The sequence below is a fragment of the Solea senegalensis genome, linkage group LG11, assembly GCF_019176455.1.
Source record: "Solea senegalensis isolate Sse05_10M linkage group LG11, IFAPA_SoseM_1, whole genome shotgun sequence".
In the NCBI taxonomy this organism is placed as follows: Eukaryota; Metazoa; Chordata; class Actinopteri; order Pleuronectiformes; family Soleidae; genus Solea; species Solea senegalensis.
The window spans coordinates 18137826-18151372 of record NC_058031.1 but is presented as its reverse complement, the minus strand read 5'-3'; the positions used below and the strand labels follow the sequence as shown (position 1 = coordinate 18151372).

General features: G+C 41.4%; 1 protein-coding gene across 2 annotated transcripts in view; it reads left to right on the top strand.

The window, feature by feature from the left end:
- Positions 1-3003: 3003 nt before the first annotated feature.
- tox2 (TOX high mobility group box family member 2) overlaps positions 3004-13547 on the top strand; it is a 55272-nt gene continuing 44728 nt past the window's right edge. For both annotated transcript variants that reach the window (XM_044038670.1, XM_044038669.1), the window contains exon 1: positions 3004-3097. In XM_044038670.1, the coding sequence (XP_043894605.1) occupies positions 3056-3097 (42 nt within the window). In that variant the 5' untranslated portion in view covers positions 3004-3055. The remainder of the gene's footprint in view (positions 3098-13547) is intronic.

The window sequence follows — 13547 nt, the reverse complement described above, 5'->3', positions numbered from 1 at the left end:
AATGCGAGTGAATGTTATTTTCATTATTATTTACCTTGTCACAGTAACACAAGTACAGAATTGGGCTCTACCTTCTACTCGTCTATTCTGGTTTAGAACAAAAGTGTGGGTGTGATTAAAAAAAAAAAAAAGAAGGAAAAAAAAGAAAGAAAGAGATTTGGCACAACATGGTGTCAAGCAGTGATGTCAAATGGCCGCCAGCATCTGGTTTAGGTTTATATCAAAAAAAACCCAAGCCAGCCAAAAAGTGAAAGAGAGGTGACAAGGGTGAGAGAGTCTGAAGGAAGGTGTCAGAAAACACGTGTAGAGAACAATGCCCCCTCGCACTTGCAAACTGTTGTGAGCGAGCGTGTGCATGTGAGGAGTTTTGCTGTTGCTGTTCTGGGTGCCAGCACTCCTAATGAGTCTGTCAGGGCCAGTTAGCACAGCCGGGCCGGCTTGTGTCCCCTCCAGACCGCAGACAGCTGTTATTAGCCCCATAATGGCATGCCACAGGGCCAGATTAGCCTGGCACACTGGAGAAATATCAAACATTCACTTACTGTGGCTCCTATGCTGGATAAAGCAGCTATTCTTTCAGGCATTTGTTTAGCCACGATGCTGGCAAGCTATCTAAGAATCCACAAAAGAAAAGTCTCGAGCGAGACATGCAGTTAGTACACAGTAGCTCCTCTGCTAAGTAGGAAGGAAAATAAATGTTTGACTGCAGAATGCTCCACGTAAGGCATCTCATTTTGGTAAACAAGACACTTTTCATGATGCACAAAAGCACAACAACTGCTGCTTTATCGCGGGTTGTTAGGGCAAAGCAGCGCCGAGGAAAGCTGTAAACGAGAGTCCTTTTTTTAATACGCTGCGTCATCAGTATGTGAACTGTATTGACAAGATGGCCACTGGTGTCTACTCATCTGTTTTCACCTCTCATAATGAGTACAGGAAATCAAAACCTTACACAGCAATGGTGCTGCACCCTACATCAGTATATACCCACACCACATACTGTACATTCTGACGTATAGGCCTACACCGCCATCAGTATAATGCACTCCTTTGTATAGAATGCTGTTTATGCTCTTTGGACATGCTGTTGCTTGAATATGTTTCATGCATGGTACATTACATAAGCCACTGCATACATTGCTGTGTGGATCAGGTTACACCGCAGTGTGCAACGGCCATACCTTTAGGCCAGCAAATGCAATTTGCAAAGGTGTTTTAATGGTAGTTATTTCTGTGCTCGTCTTTGAAGTGGATACACAAAAAAATGAATTACCTTGAAAAACAGTGGATTGTTGAGTCTCATCCCCATGCTTGTTAAATACTAACATTTGTAAGATGGGATTCTCAGCTCCTCCCACCAGATAATCACACTGACAGACATGTTTCACATGAGACAGACGACCTGACTCAGTCTCGCCATCTATGAATGGCTCCATCGCCAATGACACGTTTCATTGTGCTTATTGTCTCCCGTTTTAGGCGTCTTTACAGTGTCGTTTTTTTATCAGCGTGGGAATGTCAAGCTCGCCACTGAATGCACGCGTCCACACCGCTGCTGAGAAAGGGCTATTTCACCAAGTATAACATATAATATTATATAATTATATATATATTTCTGTCCTGCTGTTATTTAGTTACCTGTTATTACACAGCTCCAGCAGGTAGCATTCTAAAGCTAAAGCACACACACAAAGACAGTGGATTTAGCTTCTATCAGAGTCATGTGTGTGACCGAAATGACTTGAACACTAAAAACGAGTGGTGAGATGAAGATTTTCACAGATCCATTTCAATCTTTGACATTATGGTCTCTCAAATAGGATTTCAAAGTGTCTTGAACGACAACAACAACAATGACGTAGATCCACAGAGTGGAAGTTGATTGGAGGCGCGTTAACCGATCGACACGGTGGAAGACAGTAGTTTAAAAATCAGAATAAAGCCATGGCTCCACAGATTTCTGTCGTCCATTTGGTTTATTTTATTTATACTTGTTTTTCCGGGGCGTGGCCTGTAACTATAGAAATCCATGTGGAAGACTAGACTAGACTAGTCAATACGGACACACGCAGATCAGATTGGGATCGGATCTGCCTACAAATGAGAACAAGGCCATAGAGAGAGAGAGCGATTTAAGTGAATGTACCACTGCTGTGGCTGTGAACCACAGCACGAATCCCACTGTGCAGCGCCATCATTCCCTGGGAGGGACCACTTGTTGCAAATCATTAGCTTCCCAACCACAGAGGGATTTGTCCACACTCCTTCAGGTTCCGTCACACCGCTGCAAGCCACACAGGGACACACAAGAGGAGCTGGCAGGAAGCTCACAACCGACTGCATCGCACTTATCAGCTGTGTAATATATAGATGGAGACGGCTCAGGAACCGTGGTTACAACAACAACAACTTAGTTCCATTAGTGCGGCAGACGAGCGAACCTTATCCAGTTACTATGTGCGGCACATCATCATGAAGTGATGTATTTAACACTGTGTCTGCTTTGTGATTTGAAGGAAATGTATGAAACTGCTGTTAATTAAAGGGCCATAAAAACAACTGCAGGGTGTACCTGCTCTACTGTATGATCACTGATTAGCTTAATTTAGTTTATTAGTTTAGTTGACGGGGACCATGTACAGAACCAGGTCTGAGGTTCAGAGTTAGCTGAACAGCTCATTTGCATCTGTGGTCCCTGGGCAGGGAGTTAAAAACAGTAAAAGACAGCAACAGCAACAACAACATTACAGAAAAAATGCAAACACACATAAATTTGGTATTCTATATACTGTCATGTTCTTTGTTTAGTTTCATTTTTATTCATGTATGATCTTGGTGCTGGGCATCGCACAATAAACATTTTCAGCTAAATTAGCTGGAGACCAGGTTGGAGTCAGGTCTGATGTTATTGTTTGAGGAGAAGTTTTACCCAAGTGAAGTTTCACACTGAATTCTACGTGAAAGTGAGAAAACATGTCAAACTCTTCTCTCTCTCCCCTTACAGAGCAGATACGGTGCTGCAGATCGAGGTGTGAGGCTCTACAGTTCCCTGCCCATGCGCCCAAACCCTGACGGCAAGAGACTGCCCTCTACTGGGGTAAGACTCACCTCTCTCTCAGCCTCCTCTCCCCCCTCTCACCCCTTCGCGCTCACCCCTTGCACTTCAAAATACGCTATTCTACCTCTTGCTCCTCCAGTGAGAGTCGAGCAAGAAGTTTGCTCACCATGTGCACAGAAGGACAGCCTAAAAACCAGCAGCAGTGTAGCGTGACATTTAAAGTATTGCACATAGTTTTTAGTTGGTTATTTTCATGGGAAGTACTCTACACGACACTCTCCGCTGCTACTATGAATTCTTCTTGATGCTTTAACCCCGTGTGCCTCCCTCACTACGACTGCGTGCTCACTCTGATAGACCTTCTGTGTCCTCAGCCCTGTACCGTGATTGGCTACTGCAAGGTTCCCAGCACAGTGCCCGTCTTACACAGTGGTTTGTGTGGTAAAAACTGGCTGGTAGATTTTCACAGAAACACACCACTGCAGCTGATAAGTCATTTAAATGCCTCGTGTTAACACAGCAAAAAGGGCACGTGGTGGGTTTTTGGATATGATTCTTCTGAAGTATTCCTGTATTTTACGTGTGTGCTATAAAGCTGCCAAATCAGGACAAACTAGTTTAATTATTTGACCATGTTATTATAGTTTTAATTGTTCATGAAGAAAGGATGAGGATTAAGGTGATTGAAGTTTAGCAATGTGGCACGTGTAGGGCTAACTTGTTTTCTTTCTTTCATTTCTATTTAAATATAAAATAATTACATCTTTTTTTGGGGTAGCGCAAATCATAATTAGAATCTATCTTGCGTTGCTTTTATGAATTCATGTCCAGAGAGCGGAATTGAAGGAACAAAAGAGCAAAAAAAAGAGAATTTAATTTCTTATGTCTTTTTTTTTTTCATGTTTCACTTCATGCTGTTGCTTTTTTGAATTATCTCTTTACTGCTCCAGGGCTCGGTGAGTTGGTGAGTGAGGATGAGACAGAGGGAGAGGGACAGACAAAGTGAAAGCTGCATAATATTGTGTGCACCTTTTTTTTTTTAATTACAAAAGAGATTGTATTGATGTCTCAGGCCACATGTCCTAAATCATTTATCAAGGAGAAGAGTGCTAACAAAGCTTTTCTAAGAAACCCATCCTCTCTCAGGGCCTGGACTCATACGTTATCTAAAGTGAATATTGTTAATACTGTTGTGTGGCGAGACCCACTTACAAATCATGGGAATGAGTTCCTTGTCAGGACATGCGTGAGGTAGTAAAGATATATATCCACTTTCATCTGATCCTCTGTTGTGCAATTTAAACACTGCATCTAAATCTCCAGTAGGAATCTGTTTATAAAAGAGGACGCGACACGTCAGAGGTGATGGATGCATTTTGATGTATCGGGGAGAAAGAACACTTTTACTCGCAACAACGCGTAGATTAGAATTCATCAAAAGTAGACAATGTGTGCTATTGTCTGCCTTACTATTTGGCACTTCCTTTTGTCTGTTATTACCTGGGTGCAGCATCAGTACAGTAGCAGACAGGCTGCATGGAGAGAAGGAGAATATAAACCACTTAACATGCAGGAGGAAACCAAACGTTTTTCCATTGCACTTATCAGGTGTTGTGGCGAGAGCAAGTGTGAAGGTGCAGTAGACCCCCCCCCCCCACCCTCTCAACTTAACCTCTCACCCATCCTCTGCTCCCTCCCCTCTTCCTTCCCTTGTGCACCCCTTTTATTTTCACCTGATCTCTATCTCTTTCCCTCCCTCACTCCACCACCACCACCACTCACCACCCTTGGTTCAGTTAAAATTGGGCTTGGCACTTCCGTAGCTACAACTCACACACACTGACTTCTTTTCTCTCTGTCAAACTAACCTCAGACTGCTGCTCTTCACCTCTGTGTTTCCTGTCAAGGTGCACTGCCCACCTCCCCCTTCCTCCCAACCTCCGACTCTGCCCCCGCAACCTTTCCCTTTTCTTTTTTCAACATCTATTATGGGTCTAAATGCCTACAGTTCATTTTTTTTTAAATGCTTAGTGCGGAGGGCATGACCCTCCACGCTCTGCAGTGATCCTGCCATCCCCTCATACAGTATATTCGATTAAAATTCACAGCTGGCCACATTGACAAAATTTCTCGAAGCAAAGCTCCAGAATATAATAACATCTAATCACTGTTATGATTCACTGCATTCCTATCTGTTTAAACATGTGCACCTGCGAATTTGGTATAGTCAACAACTGCTTCTCTAAACAAAGAAAGACATAATGTTTTTTAGTGTAGTGTCAATTTTCACATTGAACTAGAGGGATTATAAATAAATACTGTAAAGTTCTGTAAACTAAACGCTTTCTCCTCGCTTCAAGCCAAAAATAAAATAGTTCTGTATAGCTCAAAATAAAGCACCTTTTGAAGAAAGAGTGTAAATCAAGGCTTCCATGTTCTTGTTTTTGTTAACCCTTACAACACAGAGCATTTTTTTCCATTACTATGTTTAAACATAGGACAGAGGCTTTAAGAATGTGCAACACAGAGTGTCTTTTTTTTCAGCACAACCTCAGCAATCTGATCCATCTGAAAAAATATTCATTTTCACCAACTATATAAACACACACCTGTGTGTTTATATAGTACTCAAAATGTTTAAAATTGGATTGAATTTGTGACATTTGCAAATATGTCATGGTTAACTTGGCTCGTTTTAATGAACAAAAAGAAAAAGAAAAAGAAAACCGGCTTCATTTGGTGACTTCTGCACAATTCTTGCTACTTTATATCACTACTAAAAATGTGATATAATATGAATCATAACTTTGTCTCAACAACATAAGAAGACACATTTTTTTAAAGCCTGAATATGTGACCTATAAACACACACCCCCAGGATGTCCATATAAGGAGATTATTATGTGTATTATTCCCATGGCAATTTACCATGGGTGCACCTGTGGCACAGAGCCGTGCCGCATGAGCACTAAGGGTTAACTGGAGAATCCAATCTTGATTAAAATTTTTGACAGTTAATTTTCTTACGTTTCTCAAAAAAATTAGAGTCTTTCTTCTCTCGTCTCTCTCTCTGGTGTTTGTGTCACTGTCTGACAGAATTGGCTGATATGATTGGTTGAAATGCATCACATGGTGACTTGCAACACATGCCATTGGTCTGCATTTCCTGGACCTTTAGGGCCATAAAGACTGAAGCTGCAGCAGCTACAACACAAACATTCTGTCAAAACCTGGCAACCATCAATGATTCATTGGTTATATATTATGTCCAGGTCTGGACGGTGTCTGGGTCCACATCTGAACTGCAGTCTCCTCAGATACAAATGGGTGTGTTCCAGCTATTACTGATGTTGTGGGGACTTACAGTTATATACAACTACAAGTATATAGGATATGAACTGAATAGAAAAGTCAAACATGTACTAATTAGCTCCTCTCGTACTCACCAACTCATTTAGTTTATGTTGTTTTTTTTAACTTATACAAAGAGAAAATATGGGATTGTGAAAGAAAATACTGACAGTCCCATAAAGTTGCAGCACATACACTGTTAACTTCCTTAAAAGCAAATTCAAATGTGAATATTGTGTGGTGGGTGTGTTGCATCAAAACAGTGCCTGGCTTTGTCATCTGTCAGTGTTGCCGTCTGCAGTGTAACTAAAGGCGTCCGCGCAGTGACACAGAATATGGGAATACATGGAGGTGATGCACGTTGACTCCCCGAAAGCCGCCGGATCGGTGGTTTGTTGGATGAGCATCAGGGTATTGTTTGCAGCGAGTCAAACTGTTTGAGCAAACATTGTACTTGTTGGTGTTGATGTTTTAGCTCCAGCGCCTGTGACAGTGATACATCGGGTGAAGTTTCAGAATGTGCCGCAGCACAGAGATGACAGGATTGTGTTCAGGACTCCTCTTTTTCCCCGAATTCTAGAGCACTCTTTCTCTCTTTCTCTTTTTCCAAGCTGATTTGGAGTGCATAGTCAATTATGGAGGGAAAGAAAGAGATGGTGTAGGGCTCTAGCTTCCATATTTTGGTGTGATATTAAAATTGCATGAGCACTATTCTGTAGCGAATATCTAAGTGACTGCCTATTAAGGCAGCAGCAGGAGAAGAATGTCACACACACACACACACACACACACAGAGGGAGAGAGAGAGACAGAGAGAGAGAGAGAGGGGGGTGAATCAGTCAGGATCAGGCACAGGTTGTTATAATTAGTATTTTGTAGATTTATTTTGGTGGGATAATAAGAGTGAGTCATTTTCCTGTTTAATATGTCATGTTTGTTTATCTTGACATGGTTCACATCACACTATACAGTTGAAGTGTGTTTGTTGTTGGCGAGAACTGAGGGATGTTCCACTGTAATTGTGCTAAAAATTGAATATTTTAGCACAGCAACTGCAAAAAAAAGAAAGAAAGAAAACAAACACCAAACAAATGGATACTGTAAAAAAAACAACAAAAGAAAACACTACCAAGATAATGAAGATAGATGTGATATATGCAGTAAAATGGAAACAGAGAGGCTCAGTGTCACCAGTTGTGGTTGTTTGTGACACCAGATGGTCCATGATAGACGTCTCATGTCGTCAACATTAAAGTATGTGATATGACCAACTCTCACAAACTGACACAGTCACAGCAAATATGATGGAATGACTTGTACCAGATTGTAGTTATAGTTAATTTAATTGGCCAGATGAGCTAATGCATTGTAGCACATTTCTAGTTCATGATAAAGTTGTTAAAATTAGAAAAAAATGTCCCAACATTATCATAAAAGCTACAATATTTGGTAATTGGTCATACAACACTACCAAACACAATAGGCTTGTCATTTGATGCATTTACCAGTGCACTGTAACAAAACAAAACAACATATGGTAGTCTGTTCAATTTTAGCTGTTTTTTTGTCTACATAAAGGATATTTGTGTTTTAATAAACACCACCTTCAACTGGATGGATTTTTGATTTTCCCATGTACAAACTAGAACGAATTGTCACCACACCAAAGATCTTTGGATGATGCAGGGTTTATATATCAAAATATTGGACCCCAAAAAAGACACATGACATATCATGTGATTTAGTTACGGTGGCGTGTCCATGTTGTCAACATCCATGCAGACGTCAGTATCTCCCTGCAGCTGCCAAAACAGGCGAGTTACTTCAAATCTCCCGCATATCAAACATAATAATGACCAGACAGTGTTTACTCACTCCCACAGGACTCAGACCTGACCTGCAAACACGACAGAGACGTTTCCTGTCGCAGTAGCTTCGCTAGGCCTGGCCTGGTGTCGACACAGTCAGTTTAGTCCCGGGCCCAGAAGCCTCACGCTGGGCCAGACGGCGAACAAGTGCCTGGTGACCTTACAGCAGCAGCTGGAGTTTAAGGTCTTTTAAAAAAAAAAAAGAATTCTCCACAGTAATATCATTGTCCATGCCTCAAAGAGTCTGGATTAAGGCCCACTTTCCCTCACTGTAATGTAACAAATGTGCGGGGGGAAGAAAAAAAAACACGAAAGCCAATGTGGAGAAGAAGAAGAAGAAGAAGAAATGCAGAGGGAGAGAGCAATAAAAACATACAGGAGAGGCAGAACGAAGGGAGAAAGAATCTAAACACCCCACAACCCCCCCATCATCACCACCACCACCATGTCAGATATCAATGCAGTTGACTTTCTCTGAAATTCAAATGGCAAGAGGGAAAAAAAAGAAGAAGAAAAAAAGAAACCTCTGGTTTTGGAGGGGTGGGGGTGCTGAGAATGAGAAAAAGACTTGCCATTTATGTATTAGTGCTCTGTAAATATTACATGAGATCCACATTCACTCAGTTGTTAGGCATTACTTCCACTGGATGGGTATATTATTTTAGAAACCATGCCTTGTTTATGGAGAGGCATGACCTACTTCTAGTCACTCCTCCCTCTCTCGTTCTCTGGTATTTTTTTTCCTCCTTCTTCTCCCCCCTCCTTCTCTCTTTCCCTTTACCTCTCTTTCTTTCTTTCTCTTTCTCGCTCACTCTTATTCATTCTCAATCTGCGAAATCTCAACTGGTCGTCCCTGCTGAACAATTACAAGGCAGAGAGACCCAAATAGAGATGTTTGTAGAAAACAACATGTGTATAATTAAGGTTTAATGAGCTCTTGTCAGGGTGGAATGTGCAATTAGTTTGGTAATAGAAAATTCTGCCTGACTGTTAGTGGCAGAGCCTGGATGTGGAGTCAGCATGGCAGTGAATGAATCAACAGTGAATTATTTTCAGCCATATTGACAGAAGTAGATGGTTGTGGATGCTGCATTTAGACTTAAATACATGGTGAAGTCCCAAATGGAGAAGGACAGGGTTTTTCGCTGTATTGTGTGTTTCTTTTTATTATTGTACTTGAGCACATCAGGTTGGTTTTCTTGGGAAAACCGTTTTTTTAACAGTAAGTTTTTGTTGGCAGTCCCGTCTGCAGAACGAAGCATGATGATAATTGGGATTTGAGCGGTCAAGAAACACGTGTTTGCACAGGTTTGGATGGTGGATGAGCGGGTTTTATGAGGATTCCTTCAAATTGCATCGTTAACACGGTTGCGATGAAAATACAACTGCAAGTGCCATGCAACGTAAATGTTCTATATCAAGTATAAATGTGAGAGACGGACAAATTAGCCCTTTATCACCGAGCGCATCATCGACATGTCCATTAAACACATTAAAGGCAACGTGTGGTTATTACGGTAATTTCACTCGTGCTGTTGCAGGAAGCAGAATTGGCGTTTTTGTCGCGAGAGAGTGGAGAGTTGGAAAACCACCTGTACAACTCAAACAAATGTTATTGTAAATATGTTTTATACTGTTCGAATGTCGAACTTAACATGGGGGTCTGACTCAACACCACTGAGAGGTTGGCTGTGTTCATCACTATCCACAGGTAAAACTATTGCAGTGATTATGATTATTTCTAACATCAATGATCAGCATCTGTTGTCTTCATAATATATCAATTAGAAACCCAACAGGATGTCTCCAGATGTTGTTGTTTTGTCTGACTTAAACGTGTAGTTCATTGTCATCATCATAGGTGCAACGTCCTCAGATATAGAAAAGCTGGCACCAGGCAATCTTTAACTCACCAGGGAAACTGACTAATGACCCAAACGTGTAATAAAAGTTTCCACCCTGTAATCCACAGTAAGTGGAATCTGGTTTAAAAAAAACACAGTCTGATAAAGTCATTGTTGCTCCTCATCATTAAAGTAGCATGCGTTTGAGTGGTGACTCACCTTTTAGAACTAGAACTATAGTTTTATTTGTAATCGTTTTTTTGTCCTTGTGTGGTTATAGTTTGTCTGATGAGACTGACAGACTCCTCTGTGGTTAAGGTAACAATGGTTATGTATGCAAATATGTGTATTTATGGAACATAAGATTGCCTCCTCGCATATGTCTCTTGGTCTGTGTTTTTTTTCCTCCTTCTTCTTTTATTCCAGAGACTTTGGGGAAGAATGCTTTTCCACCAGGCTCTGTTTCTTTTTTAATGAGGTACTTGAGAAGGGGAAAAAACAGGTATCTTGCTGCTCTCTTTTGCTGTTCTGACAGTCTATTTCTTGACTTGGTGAAATAGCTGATTGTGGGTCTGGTAGAGAAGAAGATGCAGCATGTACACACACACACACACACACACATGCATGCTTGCAGGTGCACACACAGAGGCACAGACACACACACACACACAAATCATGCTGTTTGGCTCTTTCAAATTACTTGACCAGTCCCTGGAAGAGAGGGCCCTTTGTTGACTTTCTCTGCGACTGCCCTTGAAAGGTCTCTATTGTGCAGTAAGCACTATGATATAATGCCAGTCGTTTTAATAGATTTGATGGAACACACAGACATGGTTATCAAGCCCTCGTGATGGAGAGTAGCCCTTTTCAGGAGATCGTACACACATTTTAAAGAAATTAAATGTCGTCGTCCTCCAGAAAGCATTAGCTTAGCTTTTAGTTCCATTTAAGTTAAATATGATTATTTGATCCAATCTACTCATGAAAAGTAATCACATTTATTTATTTCCCCATCACAAACATCATCTTTATGTCGCTGTATTTATATTTGAATCCATTTTGGGTTGCTACATGTTCTGTGTCTGTGTTCTGAGTCAGGGGTGAGGAGTGAGTATGTGTGTGTGTGTGTGTGTGTCACTGATGTGTTAGCTTTGTTTTCATTGTGTTAACAGAGCACAATGGTACGATTGTGTGGCAATCTGAAACCCTACACCTACCCAGAGCTTTGGAGGGTCAGAGTTGGGGGTGATGTGCGAGCCTTTAGCCTGACGAGCCATGCATTTTGAAAAGACCAAGAAACCATAGAGTTATCCAGTCAGCATTCACATCCAAACCACTCTGCTACACACACACACACACACACCACATCTGCTCATCCAGAGCTCTTGTATTTTATTTCAAATGTTTTTTCTCTTTCCTTACCCCCTCCCTTTTCACTCAGTAATTTGTCTCATTATTTTAAGGTGCTAGTTGAGGAGTGGCCTGCCTCTTGAAACCCCTCAGTATGATGGACAAGACCATAAAGCGCGCACTAAAAACTGAGATGAATGTTGTATCTTAACATTGATAGAGGCAATTAAGTCCATCATATGCGAGCGAGGGAGCACTCTTCTCTGGGGACTCATTCACTTGCATGGTTTAACATGATCCCCAGCTAAATGCCTTATTTTATTTCCCTTTCTCTCTGCTCGCGGCTTACAGTCAAGCAAAAATTAAGCCAATGTGTTTTTCACACAATTTGGTCTTTCTGTCTGATCTGCCCTTTTCTGTTTCATCGGCATCTCTCTCTCTCTCGCTCTTCCTCTCCCTCTGTCCTCCCGATTTCACCGTATTTGTCATGGTAATGTAAAAATCTCAGCTGCTCCAATTCATTTTGTGCTCTTTCAGTTGAGAGAGAAGGGCAATTCAGCTCCTCCTCGGTAGATTCTGTGTGTTGAGGTTTAGATTTTAATGAAGACCATATTTCATCTGCATGGAGTTGTATGACTGGGCGTGGCCGAACAGGTCCGTTATGGGAAAATAAATATTATGGAAGGTCTAACTTTGTTGTCTTTATCTCCCTGGGATCAGTGTGTATATTATTGGATAGGATACATTACACAAACGTGAAGGCTTGCGATGTGATGTGCACACATTCAGAGCGCGCCCCGTGTGCACGCTGAAGTTGTATCTGTGCACATGCACGCACATGAGGAACACATGAAGGTGAAATACACAATGCAGCAGCAGCAGCAGCGATATCCACGCATACACACTTGCAATCCATATCTCCTTTACAGCACCATCCCCCATACCCTCTGTGCTTTGGTTTGTGTGTGTGTGTGTGTGTCTCTGCCATGGAGTCATTGAATGCTGTAATGACCACAGTCCTGACGCATGTATTTTGACTGCTGCCTCTTTCCTTCGGCGCAATGACTGACGTGTGATTAGTTACGCTGGGTTACAAAAAAACTGGGGCGGAGCACGCTGACTGCAACCATGAAAAGAGACAAGAAGGAGGGTTAAGTCCTCTTCTCTCCCGAGTCTCCCACCTCATCTTTCTTTAAATCTAAAATGTCACCTGGCTGCAGTTACTGGTTGTGCGATTTGGCATTCGGTACCTGCAGAAAAGCACTGCTGGGCTCACCCCCGCGATCTTATGAGAGAAAAAGCCTCTTGTGTAGATCAGTGCAGGTTAGCGGCGCTGTAGCACAGAATGCTAAACAACTGAAAATGCCCCCATTTAAGTGATATAGTGGCAAGTAGATTGTTGTATCCATACGTCTCATATGATGAGCTTCAAACGATATTAAGATAAAGGGAAAATAAGTGACATTCAATCACCCAGAGTTTAGGTTTAGAGGACTTTTGCCTATAGAGGCAAAGAAGCATAGGATCATTTGTATTTACTCGCACTGATCGTGAAATTAGCATGAGGAAACACAGACCATGAATATTCGCTAATTATGTTTTTACGGAAAACAGGAAAAGAGGAGGAGCTAAATCTTTCCCCCATGTATGTCTGTCCTAACCCTAACACAGCAATAAATACCAAAATATGTGTTATACCATTAAACAGCTTTTTTTATAGAAGATATAAAATGTAGTAACTAAATAGCACACTGCGTAAGACAATGTTGATGATGGTGCTACTCAGAGACGCCTGGAATCGTACTCTCCGAGTTAGTTTCATTTATGTGGTGCACACAGACGTAATGCTGCTTCCCATGTTTGGACCACTGGGGGAAAAAATAAGCAGCTCTATCAGCAATTCAGAAATGTGTTTGTGGACACAAACCCCTTTGTCTTCAAACATACATTTTTATAAACTTTACAAAAAAAAAAAAGAAAACATGATTACGACTTAACCAGGAACTTGAGCCTTAATGGACGAATAAAAGTGACAGTTTACAGTCGTTAATGAAGGCTTGTGTTCCAGTCAACAGT